This window comes from Meriones unguiculatus, chromosome 4 (assembly GCF_030254825.1).
Source record: "Meriones unguiculatus strain TT.TT164.6M chromosome 4, Bangor_MerUng_6.1, whole genome shotgun sequence".
NCBI classification, from domain to species: Eukaryota; Metazoa; Chordata; class Mammalia; order Rodentia; family Muridae; genus Meriones; species Meriones unguiculatus.
The window spans coordinates 26,334,465-26,352,531 of NC_083352.1; the positions used below are offsets into that span (position 1 = coordinate 26,334,465).

General features: G+C 38.0%; 1 protein-coding gene across 1 annotated transcript in view; it reads right to left on the reverse strand.

The window, feature by feature from the left end:
* Positions 1–18,067, reverse strand: part of Tnks (tankyrase) — a 161,092-nt gene that overhangs the window by 54,372 nt on the left and 88,653 nt on the right. The window contains exons 4-5 of the mRNA XM_060381612.1: positions 15,570–15,606; positions 14,766–14,841 (exon numbers count right to left, since the gene is read on the reverse strand). Of these exons, the coding sequence (XP_060237595.1) occupies positions 14,766–14,841; positions 15,570–15,606 (113 nt within the window). The remainder of the gene's footprint in view (positions 1–14,765; positions 14,842–15,569; positions 15,607–18,067) is intronic.

Sequence of the window (18,067 nt, forward strand, 5' to 3'; positions counted from 1 at the left end):
TTTCCAGCATGAACCATTCTTATTACACTAACAAATGGTCATGCCAAAGGAATGGTCATGCTAAATAACTGGAAACATAATCATCTAACTTTCAAACTTTTAGTGGGAAAGATTGTAAGGCATCCCTGAGGAATTAGTTGAAGACGCTTTACTGAAGACCAAAAAGACAAAGCACTTTATCCATTCCCCGTGACTTCTAGCAACAAGGAGAAACTACATTGCTCCACCAGATGTCCCAGTATACACGGCTTCTGAATGGGGAAGCTCCCTCCAGAGACAGCACTGCTAAAGACGACTACTCAGTAAGCTGGTAAGCTGTTGGTGCAAACCTGACATTTACTACTTTGTGGAAAGGGTGGTAATTTAATTGACTATAAACAAAAAAAAAGAAGAAATTTCTTTTTTTCTAATGTCTTTTACACAGCTTTATTTGTTTATAGTTGATTCAGTATTTTCCATTTCCAAAAATGAACAACTCTCAAAGTAAGTGACTATATATACTTATTTTAATAGTTTATGTAAACAAAATGTAAGAAAAAATAGTTTATTTTTCAGATTTTTAAGAATTCTTTGAGTAAATTATTTACAATGCCTCAAAGAGCTAATACGCTTAGTTTATTTATATAGCTAAGATAAATGAAGAGATTCCATAATTGATCAGATTACAAATGAGAGAATGCCAGAAATAAACTGCCTATGAAAAGATGGAGTTAAGGAATTTCAAAAGCTTTTAAGAACTTGTAGCACTGGTAACATGACTCAGGCAGTGAAAGATACAACAATGCCTAGTTTGGAAAGAATAATGAAAGGGAAGCAGAGCCACGGTGGTGACTAGGGCTAAGATTACTGAATGTAAAGGGCTCAACATGTTATGGTATCATTTTATGACATGCTCTGAATGTAGACAGCATCATTTTTATCAGCTGGGACCTGACTGATGGGCTGAGCAAGCTGAGCACTGGCATCCATGCATGCATTCTGTCTGAACTGTGGCTATGGCCAGCTGCTTCACGTTCCCAGCAATCTTGACCTCAGTGATGGACTGTGCCCTGGAATTGTGAGCTAAATTAAGCCCTTCCTACCTATGTTGTATTTGTTTTGTCAGGGCAATAATGGAGTTCATTGACATTTCAACAGGGGCATATGTGATATTTGATGTATTTTCCAGGAAAGAATAAGACCCAAACTGTGAGGCTACGATGTAAGTCACCATGGAGCTGTTTATACTGCATATACCCTGTTCATATTTTCTTTAAGATGAGAATTCAGTGTGGTCTATATCAGATCCTCTAGAATTTTCCAAGCATTGGTGACCAGCTTGTTTTGCTCTGTCCAGGACTGCCCTGACTGTAGGATACTCACTGCTGTCAGGGTGCCAGGCAGATTTAACACTGGTCAAACTTCTTGGTATCTAGAACAGTGGTTGGTTCTCAACCTGGGGGCGGGAAGTGGGGCTGGGAGGAGATACTGTTGAATGACCCTTCCTCAGGGGTCACATATCAGATATACTATATACATTACATTACGGTTCCTAACAGTAGCAAAATTACAGTTAAGAAGTAGCAACAAGCCTCCTTTTAGTTGAGCATTAATTCCTTTTTGTACATCTAAGGCATGAGCTACATTGGCTAAAAGATTATTCAGGGTCTTAAAAAAAAAAAGAAGTAGCAACAAAAATAATTTTATATTTGGGGGTCACAAGATGAGGAACTGTATTAAAGGGCTGCAGCATTAGCAAGGTTGAGAACCCAAAGCCAGAAAGAGTAGGAGTTAGTGTGTGTGTGTGTGTGGGTGTGTGTGTACTCGTGTGTATCCTTATATGCACTTGCATTCCAAATAAGATCCATTACTTTAGTACGTTGGAAGACTACCTATTATGAGTTAGTTCAAGACAATGAACGCTGCCCATTTTATCATCTAATGCTTCAGTTCTTCCAAAGACTTAAGCGCAGCCTTTCTTAGCTCCATACATTCAACAACATAAGATATTGTTTGAATTCTTCCTCCAGAATCTTTCTCTACAGTTCCAACTACAAAATGATTTTGTAAAATAAAGTTTAAACAAGTTTAAAGAAATATAAAATACCTACAACATTTGTTTCCAATGTTTTAATAATCACTGGTTAGCAAGACATTGTTCCACAAGCTTGTAATCTCTTTTGACAAAGGCCCCTCCCTCCCCAAAAACATTCTACAGCAAATTGAAGACAGTGACAATTCACTTTCACACACTTCACAAGTGCCTCTAAACTTTATGGCACTTTTCTTTCAGACTTCCAAGTTACTATCAAATGTAACAAAATAGCTCTCATAATCTAATGCTGACGTCAATATTGAGATTTTATGGTTGTTCCTGCAAAACTGGTTTGCAAAAATCACAATTACTGTGGTTACTATGTCCTGTAATTTCCTCAAACGCAAAACAGTCCTCATGCACCCTGATTTTTGCTGCAGTATCTTCAATACTGCCCTATTGAAGACGCCTTTTGCCTATCCCCTTCCTAAAATAGTTTGTGGCTACATTGGTATTGCTTATAAGTTGCAACTTAACTTTCCTCCTTCGAATGAACTCCTTAACAACACCTCTCACCTATTACTCCCCAGTTTACAGAATTCTGCCAGGAACACAACTTTAAGGCTAAACATTCGCTTCAGTGGGAAGACTACACATGATCCATCAGTGTGCAATGATATTTCTTTCCATCAGTCTATGAGTGAGTTCAGATATTATCTTACCTTTAAACTCTGTCTTAGAAAAGCTCCGTATATATAAAAACAAATACAAAGCCTGAAAATTCAACCTTTTTGATCTATAAAATCATGTCCTTTTAAGTCTGGCTTCAAAAGTGAAAATATCACATATATTTTTGCAATGCCAGCTGGTCTCAAATTATCAAATTCTTTACATTAATCATTCTCTCCAGAGTAGAATCCCTTTTAAACATATAGATTAATATATTCTATGTAAAATTCAGGCAGTACAGAAAACATAACCAGCTGTATCATTTATTCTGCAGCCCAGCACGGCCTTTCCCAGAGGTAATCACAGTTACAGCTGCTCAAGGGTCCTTGGAGACTTCCTGTGCCTGATAGTGTGTTTTCTCTACTTTTTGTCACACCAACAGAACTGCATTATATTTTTCTGTGACTTGTTTTTTTCTTCCTAATGTTATTACAGAGAAGTCTGTCTTACTCTTTGTAATGGCTGTACAGTATTTTCTGTTGTTGGCTGTATCCTAATTATTTACTCACTGCCTATAAATGATTATTTAAGTATTTCAATTCTTGTTCCATTTTATCAAAGAATATTTCATTTGGATCTATTGTTTGGTTAAGACAGATCAGTGCTTTTCTGATACAAATAAAATACTACACCAGCCATTAAGTCAAAATTCCTAGGCAAACACAACAAACATATAATCAGAGCTTTATTAAATTTCTATCAACAAAGACACGATGAATCTGCTATGATGGAAAGCTTTAAGAAGCTCTTTGAGACACTGATACTTAGATGATTAAAAGCCAGAGAATCAATATGGGCATGCATCCCTGGAAATAAGTACATCCTACTGCTGAGCCCTGTCTTTTTAAGTAGTACAATTATGATGATCAGCATCCTTGAAGTTTCTTAACTCTTACAGATCACCACAAAGAATATTACAAAGAGTGTGTGTGTGTGTGTGTGTGTGTGTATTAACTGGCTAACAGGAAGTGACCTGGGCTTGAAAGTATGATTACCACCATAGGACAAATGAAGAAGCCAGGAACAGGAGATAACAGTAGGGAGGTGGGGGTAGATCAAACCCAGAAAAGACTAACATCATTCTCATTTTGCATTACTTCTCCTTCGTTGACTGGAAGCTCAGATTCATAAAGGATCTTCAGAAATGGACAGGTATGACTGAGTGGCAAGGATCTCGTTGGTTTTAAGTATGTCAGCGCTCAGATTCTCAGGTCATTACAATGAACCACACCAACAGTGAGACCATACCATTAGAATGAGCACCCCAGAAATGTTGGGCTTTTTAATAATAGAAGTTGCCTAGAAGTACAGGACAAGGAAGAGCAAGAAAACTGAACATGGAGAGCAAGTTTTATTTTACTTTTTTCCCCACAGCAGGATTTCTCCAGAATCCTCAAAAAACAAACCACAGCCAGGAAAACCCCCTTTTAAGAACAACCTGTTGGTGTTATTCCCTGAGAAGGTCTCAACTGCACTGACAGACTGGACCAGCTGTCACTTAAGAGTCTCTTCCCTGGTGAGTGTCTGTCAACTCGGATGAGCTCCATTAAGTGAAAACAAGGTGGCTGATAGTTTACAGCCTCATCTTTAGGAAAGAATGCAAATATCTGAATTCAAAGTTCTAGGACTATAAGATGCCTTATAAAACAAGTATTCTCTATTTCAACTACCTTAAATTCAAAGTGTGTCATGGAGGCACAAGGCCTACAAGTTCAAGGCCAGCCTCAGTAACTTAGCAAGACCCCCCATCCAACCATAAAAGGATTGCTGGTGATCTATCTCTGTGGTGAAACACCAGACTAGCATGGAGAAGGCCTAGATTCAAACCCTGGTAATGTTAGAAAGGTAACTTTAAAAGTATTCTTGAAGTGAAGATATAAAGACTGTATTTTACATGTATGGATTATGAAGATAAAGAAAACGAGCAAAGAAGGAGGATTCCGCAGGGTGACTTGTGGGACAGCAGAGCTCTGAATGCCAACTTAATTCAATGATAACACCATGATCACGGAAATCCCAAACAGACTCTTCAACCAGCAACCAGTTTGGATCTTTCTTTTTAACCTTAGAGTACAGAATCAGTGAAAGGAGTCAACTATATGAACAGAAACCATTTTCTAGCCTCCTCTTACAGAGTTTGAAGGGGGGAGAGAAAGAGAGAAAAGAGACACTGATGTGTTCTCAAGGTACAGCTACAGCTTCTCAGTGCTTAGTGAGGGTACCCTGAAATTTTGTGTTTTAAGAAGAGAGACCTTCACACTCCCCAAACTCACATAACTACCTTTTCACTCTTATTTCGTGTGTTAGGATAGCTGCTGTGTTAGGTTGGCCTTTCCCCCTTCTCACGTGGTGCTAGGAAGCAAATTCATGATGCTGGGTACTAAACAAATGCTGCACTGGCATCATATCCCCAGCCGGGCATTTCTTCTTGTAATTAGTATCTGCAGTCTTAGGCTTTCCTACCCAACCATCAAAGTTCTAAGCAATGCGGGCGGGGGTGGGCTGGGGAAATGGCTCAGCAGTGAAGAGTATTTGCTGCTCTTCCAGAACCCCAGGTCACTTCCTAGCACACCACACCAGAGGGCTCCGAACCACCCATAAACTCCAGCTCCTGAGGATCCCATGGCCTCTTCTGGCTCCACAGGCACCTGCACACACAGGCATACACATATACATAATAAGAATAAAAATAAATCTTACAAAAGTTCTCAACATACAATAGACAGATAAATTGTTTTTTTAAAAGACAAATTCACATTGCAATGACTGGTGATCTGCGAGGACACGCAGAGCCTACTCCCTTTACACGAGCTATAGTGGTAGCCATGGTAAGTGGATGCCAGGGAACCAGGTGCTTCCTTAAGCTGCTGTGAAGTTGTGAAGGTCTAGGACAGGGGAAAAATGCTGCCACCTCAAGATTCCCACAGTTGTGACATCCTTGATATTCTGGGATCTATTCCTGTGGTAAATGCAGCAGTTTAAGGGTGTCAGTGGTAGAGGCTTCAATTACAGCCTTCCCACTCACTGCCCTCAGGTACTGGGACCCCAAAAAGCAGTTTGTTTTTATGGTATACAAGAGTAGTGTATCGTATTGCGATACAAACATTAAGTCAGAGTTACAAAAGAAAAATACACTTCAAATTAGTCTGCTTTCGAATTTTCTAGTCTGCATATTGAACTAAATATTTTAACTGTTTATATATGTTATTTATACTTTGAATCTTACTACCAATGTCATTCTTAGAGCAGAAACACTTTAGTTACTGAAAATATCCTTTAAAAAGTTGTATTCTAGACATTTTTTTACACTTTTAGGAATTTGGTATTATAATTTTAATTGAATTGAATGATTAATGATATGACTATTCATGTAAAAAAACAGGAGCCTTTTTGAAAAATTAAATTCTTTCTGAGTAAAACAGGCACAAATGTTATGTTATTTGTAACCTCCTTAAATTCCTACGCTAAAGCCCATTCCTAAAATGGCTGGAAGTAGTAAGGCTTCGCTGAGGCCATGGGCTCAGGACCCTGTGAAAGGATGTGTGCCCTAAGAAGAGACAGGTACTTGCTTTCAGTGTAGCATCTGAGCACCCAGTGAGAAGGCAGTCAGGATCAGACTCTCATCAGCACTCAAACAGGTTGGCACCTTGACCTTGCACTTGAAAACCTCTCACACAGTGAGAAGGAAATGTCTGGTCCTCCTATACTATGTTATCAATGCCATGGTAGCCCAAGATAAGACACCAGCTACGTGGTATATCCTTGGACCAAGAAATTAGTAGTTTACATTGTAACTGGCCAGGCAACTTAGTTAAGAATGCTAATATGGCCAGATGTGGTGGCTGAAGGAATTCTGTGAAGCGGGGCCAGCCTGGTCTACACATAGCCAGCTCTAGGCAAGCCAGGGCTGCACAATAAGACCCTATCTCTATAATAAAGGCTAGGAGCTGGAGAGACGGCTCGGCAGTTAAGAGGCACTGGCTCAATTAACCCAGGTTCAGTTCTTAGCACCTATCTGGCAGCTCACAGCCATCTCTAATTCCAGTTCTGGGGAATCCGATTCCCTCTTCTGGCCTCTGTGGGTATACAATATGCAAAACACCCATCCACACATAGACAACAACAAGAAATTTTTAAAATATTAAGATAAAACAAGTAGCCAAGCAGTCTACCTGAACAGCAAGCTTCAGGTTTACTGAAGACCCTGTCTCGGGAAGAAGACCACTGCAGAAGCCATCATCCTCTAGTGTCCAAGCGTGCACACAACACTGCACACACAAACATGCACACACAGCTACAGAAAAATACAGGATCCTTTGGTCATCTAAGCTCTTCATTTTGTTCTTACTGCTTCTCAGCAGACTCTCTATACCAAGCGTTGCTTCTTAGACACAGGCTCACCCCTTAAGGGCACAATACTGAGTGTGTGTGTTACTAACTGGCCATTCTGCTCAAGCCAGGATGGTACCTAGTCCTGATCCTTGCAGTGTTTTATACTAACTTTATCATGTAATGTTTAATAATTTGAAAAGGCAGGAGAGAAAACCCTATAAACTTAGCTTCTAACAATTTGTAGAACAGCTGTTGAAGTTGAACACAACTTCTAAATAAAACTGTAATAATGAATCATAAAGCCAAATGATAGAAATATTTACTTGCTTCACATCACTCAACATAGAAGACTGCAGGAGGCTAAGTATAGGACACAAAGTTTTACCAGCTTCTTTTCAACATGTGGTCCCCTCTTCTATGAAAAATTATTTTCTTAGTGAGAGAAATAGCATAGTTGACACAGTTACTAATAAACCCCAAAAATGTCACATTTGACAAGAGATCATTTTAGTAAAATTCTCAAGAAAAATTAAAAAAAAACATTTCCAAGCCCTTATTGTTATAGAAATGTATGTACACAAGCATATTTTATATACTGTATCCCAAAATAAATATTCAAGAAAAACTGCTATAAGGTATTTCTGCAACATGGTGAGGCATACGCAGCTCAGCAAGAGCTGCCCTGCAGAAGTGCTCTGATTAGATACACAATTAGGACTTGAAGAGTTCCTTGATGCAGACTTAATGAGTTCTGACCTTCTATTATCCCAAACAACAACTCAACTACAAGCCGTAAGAACTGGAGATTTGGAAAACGGTATGACCTTTATCGACCAAGATCTGGCAAGAATGAGGATGACAACAGAGGACAGTAAAGGCTGGAGAAGCCAGGTATATGTCCGTAGATAATACTAATAACCCTTTCAGATGAAGGAAGAGGGCTGAAATGAAGTTTTTTCAGATACCACATGCCACAGTTAGGTTCCTACTGCTGCAACAAAATGTCATGACCAAAAAGCAAGTTGTACAGGGAAGAGTTCCACATCATAGTCCATACTGGAGGAAGTTAGGACAGGAACTCAAGCAGGGCTGGAACCTGGAGGAGGGGAGCTGCTTACTGGCTTGCTTCCCATGGTTTGCTCAGCCTGCTTTCTTACAGAACCCAGGACTACCACCAGCTCAGGGACAGCACCATGCACAGTGGGCTGGGTCCTCCCCCCCATCAACCACTAATTGAAAATGCCTTACACTGGATCTCATGGCGGCATTCCCTCAACTGACGCTCCGTCCTTTCTGCTGACTCTAGCTTGTGTCAAGCTGACACAAAACCAGCCAGCAGACCATATGTGTTCTACCTGCTGTGAAGCTAGATTCTTAAGCACTTCAACTTGGTTTTACTGGTAACAGTTGAACTATAAATGACACAACATATTACAAGTTTGGGGTGGATACATGGCTCAAATTCTTTACTGTTTAGACTGAAAAAACAAACAAACAAACAAAAACAAACAAACTGGTACCTCAAGAATATATTAAAACTAGGTATGACCATATAACTGGTAACAGTTAACATCTGGTCACCATAATACCATGACCTCAAAAATAGACATGAAGTTTGTTTTGTCAAGAGGAGAAAAAAATATTGTAAGATACAAATTCAAAACAGGTGACATATCTTAATATACCGTGGTGGTATTTTTAAGTCCCCAAGTCTTCCAGGTGGCTGTAAACACGTAATCTCGGCAGCCATTTGAAAGAAGCTTTGCCTAACCTAAAAAAACAAAAGGGGGGGGGAGGACATAGTTTTCTTTTTTTCTCATCAGGTATTCCAGTTATCTGCTACTGCTATCTGTGAGGCCTAGTCTACTTGCTCCCGAGCTTCACTGGGGACTCAGTGTTTCACATGGGCCTCTTCTTGTGACTGTTACCATGCCTCACAGCATGGCAGCTGAATTCCACGAAAGAATTCTAAAAACCAGTAGCCAGGCTATCCCAGGGCTTCTCTGAACAGAAACTACTTCCTCTTTATTGCATTGCTCAAAGTAGTTCCTAGCTAAGATCAGAGTCAGTGTGGAAAAGGAAGAAAGGCCTGAGTAAGAGAGACAATATAGCATGCAATGACTGTGTGCAATCCTACTAAAACATGCTGTGCATAAAGGGAGGAAAGAGACTGTTGATGGAAAATGAGAAATCCTACGAACACATGCTTACAACCCCAAGGTTAAATCAGATTTTAAAAACTACTTATATCAATTTTCTTTCCTCTGTGCTTTACTGAACATTCTTTATGGGATTCAAATCAACATTATTTCTAGCCAGGTATTAATTTTTACTTCCAAGAATATCAAACGGCTTCAAAAATGTATCAAAGGAGCTTCAAAAATGTATCAAAGGAGTAGAGCTTTGCTTTGTTGTGGTTATACTGTGTGTTCAAACTGTCCCATGCACACTGGCCACAATATTTCAGTTACCCCTCTCAACTGTCTTGTGCAATGGAAACAAGTATCAACATTTACAAATGAGTAAACTGGAAATTCCACAGTCACACTGTGGAAACAGAAGAGCCAAGGGCACCAGTCTCTCCAGCCTTAAGAGTCTATTCGCTCTTTCAAGTTTACCATGTTTTCTTCATGGTGTTTTCAGTGCATGGTATTAAATTTTACAATATTTCCCACTGGTTTACATATGAAACAGATTTTAAAGGTTTATTTAATTTGTATTGGTGTGTATGTGTTAGCCTGTACGAGCATGTGTATCACTTATATGTGGTAGCTTGTGAAGGCCAGAAGAGGACATTATAGTCCCTAAAACCCAAGTTACAGGTGATTGTGACTCATCAAGTAGGTGCTGGGAACCAAACCCAGGTCCTTTGTAAGAGCAATGAACACTAAGTTAAACACTAAACCACCTCTGCAGTGCTGTGTGTGTGTGTGATCAAATCCTCTTGTGCTTAAGTTATGGGCAGTTTTAGCAACTCAATGTGGGTGCTGGGAACCAAACTCTAGTCCTCTGTAAGAGAATATGTGCTTTTAATGAACCCATAGTTGATTAAACATAGTTTAATCTATTGTTTTTCTTGATGACTTTTCTTTTCTCAGTGTCTCACTCATTATTTGTTATAGAAGCAAATATTTTCAGTTGCATCTGACATACAAGACAACCTGCTTTTCTAATTTTACTGTGGTGCCCCAATTGCATGTTTATAAATTTGTGAATTCTTGCAGATGTCTAAATACTATCATCATTAAAAGTCCAGAAAAAAAAATCTCTCCTTTACTCTATATTCCCTAACTACCATACCAAAAGGAATATTAAAACTTTTTAGTAATCAATTTCAACATCCATGATAATATCTCAATCATTATACCACTTCATTTATTTCTATCCTATGATATTCAGAACAGCATGCGCATGGCAGGTACTGAGTTTCTGAGTATTCTGAGTGTAATAAATGTAAGAAACAAAACAAACATGAAATTCCAGGAACTCTATTAAAACTCCATTTTTAAAAGACTGATTTATTTATGCCTATGGGTGTTTTCTTGGCATGTACCTCTGCAGACCAGTAGAGAGCATCAGATCCCATAGGGCTATAGTTGTAGATGGTTGTGAGCCACCATGTGGGTGCTGGGAATTAAACTCAGGGCCTCTGAAGTTAACTGCTGAGCCATCTCTCTAACCCCCTTCTCTAACCCCTTCTCTTTTTGAGACAGGGTTTCTCTGTGTAGTATGGCTGTTCTGGAACTCACTATGTATACCAGGCTGACCTTGAACTCAGAGATCTGCCTGCTACCAAGTGGTGGAATTAAAGGTGTGTGCCACCACCACCCAGACTTACACTATTTTTAAAACATCAAATGTTAGCTACATTTTGTATGTGACATCAAAGCAGCAAAAGGGATGGGTGCAGAAAGACACATAATTCTCTCTCAGAAACACAAACTGTAATCCCATTCCACCCATTTTTGTTATATAAGGACAAAACAAATTCAGGAAATTTGTTTTGAAAGGATTTGCTTAAAGTTCAAAGGGTAAACAACACAGAGTAAGACCAAAAAGAACTCCCAAGACACTAAATGCTAGCAAATCTAAAAACAAAAACAGGTCCAGCCTGGTGGTGCATATCTTTAATCCCAGAACTCGGAAGGCAGAGGCAGGTAGAGCTCTGTGAGTTTAAGGTCAGCCCAGTCTGCACAGCGAGTTCCAGGACAGCTAGAGCTACACAGAAAGATTCTGTCTCAAAAAAAAAAAAAAAAAAAGACAAACAACAAAAGAGAGGGGTGGAGAGATACATTCAAATATGTTCACTTATTATAGAAAGAAATACATAGGAATACTGAGAGTGAAAAAAAACCTAAGAGAATAATATTACCACCTCATATTTAGATAGCAAAGCGAAAGCAGAACATTTAGCTATTACAAACACATCTGATATTGACAGGAAATACCATAAAGGGTGATTAAAGGCCAAAAATTAGGTTTAAAAGTATGAGAATAAAGTCATCCAGAAAGGCAGAGTTCTGGTTGAGTTTCATTGCAATTGAAAACTGTGTAACAGAATCTAATCATAATGGACAGAAACACAAGGATTAACTTTATTTAGGAGGTGTGTAAATTTCTAGTGTTAAGACCATGTATAATAATTGAATGAAGGTAGCATTTTAGAATAAAATGTTACAAAAATCTTTTAATTATTATTTATTTTAAAAAGAAAAGTTTATACAGACAATCAGAAATGAAATTGCTTTCTGACCTCTGGAGAACTCGGGTTAAAGAGATATTAGCCAAATTCTCTAAAAGGCAGCTCAACATACCAGTTAAGGAAAGAGGCTTAGTGGCACATAACCTTTAATCCCAGCATTAATTAGAGGCGGAGGCAGGTGGATCTCCATGAGTCATAGGCCAGCCTGTAGTTTACGGACAGTCCCCGACTTACAATGAAATCCTGTCTTCCAAAAACTAAAAATAAAAAACGTCCCCTTGAGCCCTCCATTGTGCTTGCTGTTCTGTTCCTACTCTCCTGTGCTCTTCCTGTCTACAAAGCCACCCTCCTCTGCTCAGTTTGCCAAAACACCTAAAATTTTTTCTTTCGTTTATTTTTTAAGATAGGATTTCATTATCTAGAGCAAGCTGGCCCTGCAAAATTTTAATCTCCTGCTTCAGTTTCCCCAAGTTGCTGGGTGTGCAGTCCAGCTTTTAATTTATGGTGATTTTTGCCTTTAAGTAAAAATAACAGCAAAACTCAACAAGACAAAACAGGCAGAGCCTTCCTGATGCATCATGATGTTCAGAACTCCAGAGGCTGGAAAAACAGCTGTGGGAATCAAACATGAACCACTTCTATGTACCTAACCAGACCATCCAGTCACAGTAACAAGCACAAAACAAGGAAAACGTATCCAATCACACACAAGAGCATTAAGAAGAATACTCACTCTCACCCCCTACACAGCTTTGACCAATTCTCCACCCACAAGTCACTGTATAAGGAACATTTCTGTCTAAAACTATTCGTGAATTTACATTTCTATGGGCCTTTGAAATTTACAAACCAAGAACTGTAGTAAAACTAAGGATAGAATCAGTTCAGCATTAGCAGTGTTTTGGAGAACCTCTAAACACAGGATTTGATTGTATGACCTGTTCTAATATAAAAGCCAAGAAGTAAAATGTTAAAAACTCCACGAACTGACTAACATGAAAACATACTTTTATTCTTGTATGATGTAAAAACAGCTTCCCTAATCCTAGTAACACATGAGAAAATCCTAAAAGTAAAATGTATCAAATATCTGAGAGAGAAAATTGTAATTGGTCAGCTTGGATTCGCTCACATGTTTTCTTGACACCTCCTCCAAGAAAGCTGACAACACTGTCATGACCAGACGTTGAGCAGCAACCCTCCACCAGTGCCGGGAATTCTGCCTGTGGCTTTTACACACTAGTGCATGTTAGTAAGCATCACTCTGCCACACGTGAGAATAAAAATTTAAACATCAATATTACCAACCTATATGTATGCAATTTTATTTGTGGTTTGCATATAGATGACAACTGTGAATGATTCTTTAGAATATATGCATTGCAATAAAACCTAATAATGCCTATTTAATTTTCTTTTGTTACCTGATTTTATTTGAAAAGGCCTGATAATGTATAAATGTGTAAGTGTATGTTTTTGGAATATTATTGTATTATTTAAGCAAAAATTCTTCAGTATGGTATCTCAGGTATGTTCATAATGATGTCTTAGACATGAAAATATAGTTCTTCCTCATGTTCTAACTATCCACAAATAAATAGAATACAAAGTAAGAATAACAGAAAGCATACAATCTTTCATTCATATACAATGAATTTAATTTTCTGAACAGCAAGAGTTGCAGAGATGATTTTCTCACTCAAGGGTTAAAATCATGTTTGTCAGTGAACCAGACTAATACTCTAAGCTGCTGTTAGATGCCAGCTTGATGCACTAGAAAAACAAAAACAAAAAACAAAACCCTAATAGAATAACAGAAGACAGACATGTAAGCATAAACACAATGTAAGGAAGTCTGTGGCAAAAACCATATGGTTAAAGCAGAAAAGGAACCATGGAATATGTGCTGTAAAGAGAAGAGAATATCTCCTTAGGAGAGGAAAATGGGGCTGTACAGACTAAGGGATGAGGACTGGGAATGAAGCTAGGGTGGCTATTTCAGCTCCTGCTACAGTAACTGGCCATCAACTGGCCAGTCCTGAAATGGTTACCGAGAACCGAGAAGGTGGGCTCTAGGTCTGTGTACATCCACAGCCGCACTTACTACAGATGCAGCGGGCTCTGCCCACACAGTGAGAGAAGTAACTCCACCCACTGAGATGATCCAAATAAAACACGGGACTCAAAGTACTCACTGGGCTCAAAATCCCAAAAGCAACACCAAACGGCAGGAAAAATGAGCAGTTACCCTTTAAAATCACCTCCCCAGAGCTAGGAAGAGTACTCAGTAAATTCACTAGTTTAGAGCAGTAGAGAATATTCTGAGGTTCTTTTAGTCTACTAGGTAAATCATTGCAAAACTTTGCAGTCAATTACCACAGTCTGAAACACATCACATTTCATTCTGTATGCAGCATGAATACAGAGCAGACAATGAGGCTGCTGGCTGCGCATTTTATACACCACCTTACAGTTATGACAAGTGTATCTTCATGCAGAATACTTCTCTTTTAATCTACTTTCTTACAATATGCTGCAATTAAGTAAAAAAAAAAAAAGCAGAACTGTTATAGAGATCGAAAAAATCATTAACAGTTTCTCACCTTTAGTAGAAAAAGTGTTGGTATCTAGTAGGCAAACCTACCACATAATTTAAAAATGCTTATGTCCTAACAAACAAATATGATATCTATCATGACACAGAGAGCATGTTTTTAATTTTATTCACTGAAAACACTGCGTGCAGTTCATGTGACAAACTTTCAGTACATAACATTTAAGGGAAAGCTTACTTAAGACCCATACTTCTCCAGCTCCATGAGTCTGTCATGACCAGCCAGAGAGAGCAGCATGTCATTACAGTGCAAGAATGGCAGAAAAACAGCTACAAATATGTACATGTAAACATCCACACAGACCATACTTAATAAAATCATACTGTAAAGCAATAAGAAATTACTGGAAAAGGCGACATTTGAAATAACTTACCTTCCGCCCATCACTTGCATGGCAATTCACATTGAGAGGAGTCAGTAAAGCCATTAGTTTTTCTTCATTACCACTCCTATAAAAAGACGTAAGTTAATTTCTGTAAAATTATAGCTTCTTATGAATATTTATGGATGTTTTCATTAAGAGTGGAAAACAACAAGGATTTTGCTTTAATTTTTAAAATATGAATTAAAATGCATGTCTATAATATTTATTTCGGTTACCATAATTTCTGTTAATTATGTGGTAGTATGTTATCTTGGGTGATGTAGCTTTCTACATTTAAAAATTTATCTACAGCATTTTAATTACAAACAAACTTAATTCTGAAAAAAATGATCTAAACCTCTGGAGTTTAAAAATACAAATTCTATAAAGAGGTAATCAATTAAATTATAAATCACCATCACCACCATCACCAACAACAAAATAGCTGAGAATTTTAACATTTACTTTACGTCTCTCCTTCAAGCTTGGCTAGGAAAAAAAAAATCTTCAAAGCAGAAGAAAGACATAGGCATATAAACACTCCAAGAATATCTTTTAAAAGGTCTGCAGGTAGTAGTACCTCAAGATATGTTACAAATAAAATTAGTCTTACAATGCTCAGCCTAGTGAAGGGTTCTGTCATTATGTCCACTAACAATGTAAAATAAAGTGCACAAAGACTTAGTAGATCTTATCCACACTATCCCTTAAAGCCCAAGCAAGACAAGAACACGTTATAAATCTTTACACTCCTCTACCTGGTCCCCTCCCTTAAATGCATTATACTCACTTAAAATGAATGAAATCACTTACCTAGCAGCTTCCAGGAGTTCGTCTTTTTTGTATTCACCTAGATGATTGCAAAATATCATGCTGTTAGCATTTGGCAGAAGACAGATTAAGAAATGCAGTAGGCAGCAAATAGAGAATTAAATAGAGAAGAAGAGAAAAAGAGAGTCCACACCCCGCTGGGTGATGGAGCCGTGACGTTAGCCAGCTTGTGAAGGCAGCATCACCAGTGCCTTGGAGACGGGCAGCAAATTGACGCAGCTTCTTGTCCAATCCTCAGATGAAATAGCTTTCTTCAGACAACCAATGAATGCTAAACCTCGAATCCAGGAACACATTCGCTCTGATAACAGCATGCCAGCTCAAGACAATGTCCCTTCCCCCTCGTTTGTATTCAGGCTGTCACAGTACACTTGTAAAGCATAATACATTCTGAGACAAAAGCAAAATAATCTGGCTCTTTAAAGGTACAAATTACTAGCCTTCAAAAAAACCTGTTTTATTTGTAATGCCATGGAAAGTTTTTTTTGAAAATAATTATCATCACTGAGCTTTATACAGCAGCAAAAAAAAAAAAAAAAAAAAAAAAGTGTAAATATCAGAATCACAAATTCTTTTTCACCTCGATAGGGAAGGTCTGTAGACTAGAAATACGTGAACTACGTACCAAATGTTATGCGCCTCTTGGAGGCAGTGCTCCAAAACCAAAACAGAGAGCACATTCTTCACCGGCAACAATAACCTAACCTGTATTAACCTTCACACTTGCTACAGCAAATTCTACCAACAGTAAATCTTATTATTAAGTAACGGTCTCATGTCTCATGAAATGAGCAGAGAACTAACTGCTATGACACGGGTAATTTTATTCTCTTCTAATTTTCACAACAGATTTTTCAAAATATGTCAGAGTGAAAATAGAAATTACAAATCTTTCATAGCAGCTTTCTCAGAGCAAGTTTCTTTTGCAAGCTCAACTGAAGAACAAGGTACCTTAACAATAACAAAACTGTGTTTGTTCCTTCAATAAATAAAAAGAACAGCCAGGATTATGATTCAGCTATAATGCAGTGACTCTGCTGGCAATTTCATTAAAGAAATAATTAGATGAATTGTCTTAACATATCCTTCCGTGAAAGTATCAGGTATACATTAGAAAAAGAAAAAAACCTTAGATTAAATAAAGGGTATACAATAATCTAAAATTATTTTAAAATACTTTAAAATTTACAATTATACCTTTCTTTAAATTTTCTTTGCATTTTGCTACAAAAAATGAGTTATTTCATTTGTCCTTGCTACAAAGATAGCAAGGACCCCTGAGCAGTTGATTAAATCCACTATTAACAGATATTTAATAGTGTTGCCTCTGTCTTGTCTTTGGATTGGAACTAGGCTAAAAATCTACAAATTATAACCACATGTTTGCAAATACAGAAGTTATTAAGGAAATCTTCTACCAATAAAGTCAGTTCTATGCACCCCCAATTCCATATGGTAGATTGAACAATTTCAGAATCACAGAATTAGTGTTTCCAATTTCCTATAAATTGGTAATTTGGATTGTTTAATAATTAACTGCCTAAAAGGAATATTGTATCTTCAGGCCAAAAGAGCTCATGCTAAAAACTTACCTTTATTAAACATTTTTTTAACAGCGAAATGGGAGTTGAACATACTAGGAATGTGGTGTTATAAAGTCAAATTTAAAACCTAAAGTCTGAATAATTACAATCTAAATAATGCAAGTTATAGAATATGTCTACAGAAGCCACTCATGCATTCAAAAGGCATATATATGCCAGATTCAAAGACAACACTGCCATCTCTGACTTCAAGGAATATTATCCTATTAAAGGAGAGAGAGAGAAGTAAGCAAATGATTACAGTAGATTGTGGGGAAATCCTATGAAATACTATTATGGGCTTACTGGCTAGTCTAAATGGGATTACTAACAAACTGTGGGATAACGAGGCCTTTCTGGGAGAGGGAAACTAAAACAGGGTTTTAAAGAAGAAACAAGTGGCTTTCAGATGAGGAATGTGAGAGAGAAGGGAAACACTTGCTCTTACTAGACAAACCAATGACATCTACAGGACAATGAGGCTGACTAAGTGAAAGGGTCATGAAAGGTCTTAAGTTTGAACTTGTTGAGAAAATGTTGAATGTTAACAAGTATGAATTCCACTGTATTTAAGTATCTTCCAGTTTACTGACTAGATCAAATATTCCCATACTTCACTCCAGTAAACTTCTTTTGGGAAGAAAGGCAGCCAGAACACAGGGATGAGATACTAGGCTCTGACAGTTGACATTCTACATTGTGCATTATGCAGTGTGTGTGTGTGTGTGTGTGTGTACACCTCGAACTGCAAGTCACTACTCCTGAAATTCAAGTCACGGTGATATATAATTCCAATAAGCTAAGTAACAAAACTGCAGAGGACTCAGGCTCCTCAAAGTTCCAATCTCTCTACCTGCACAAAGGTCCTAATCATGCACAGCTTGCTATTTTCACCAA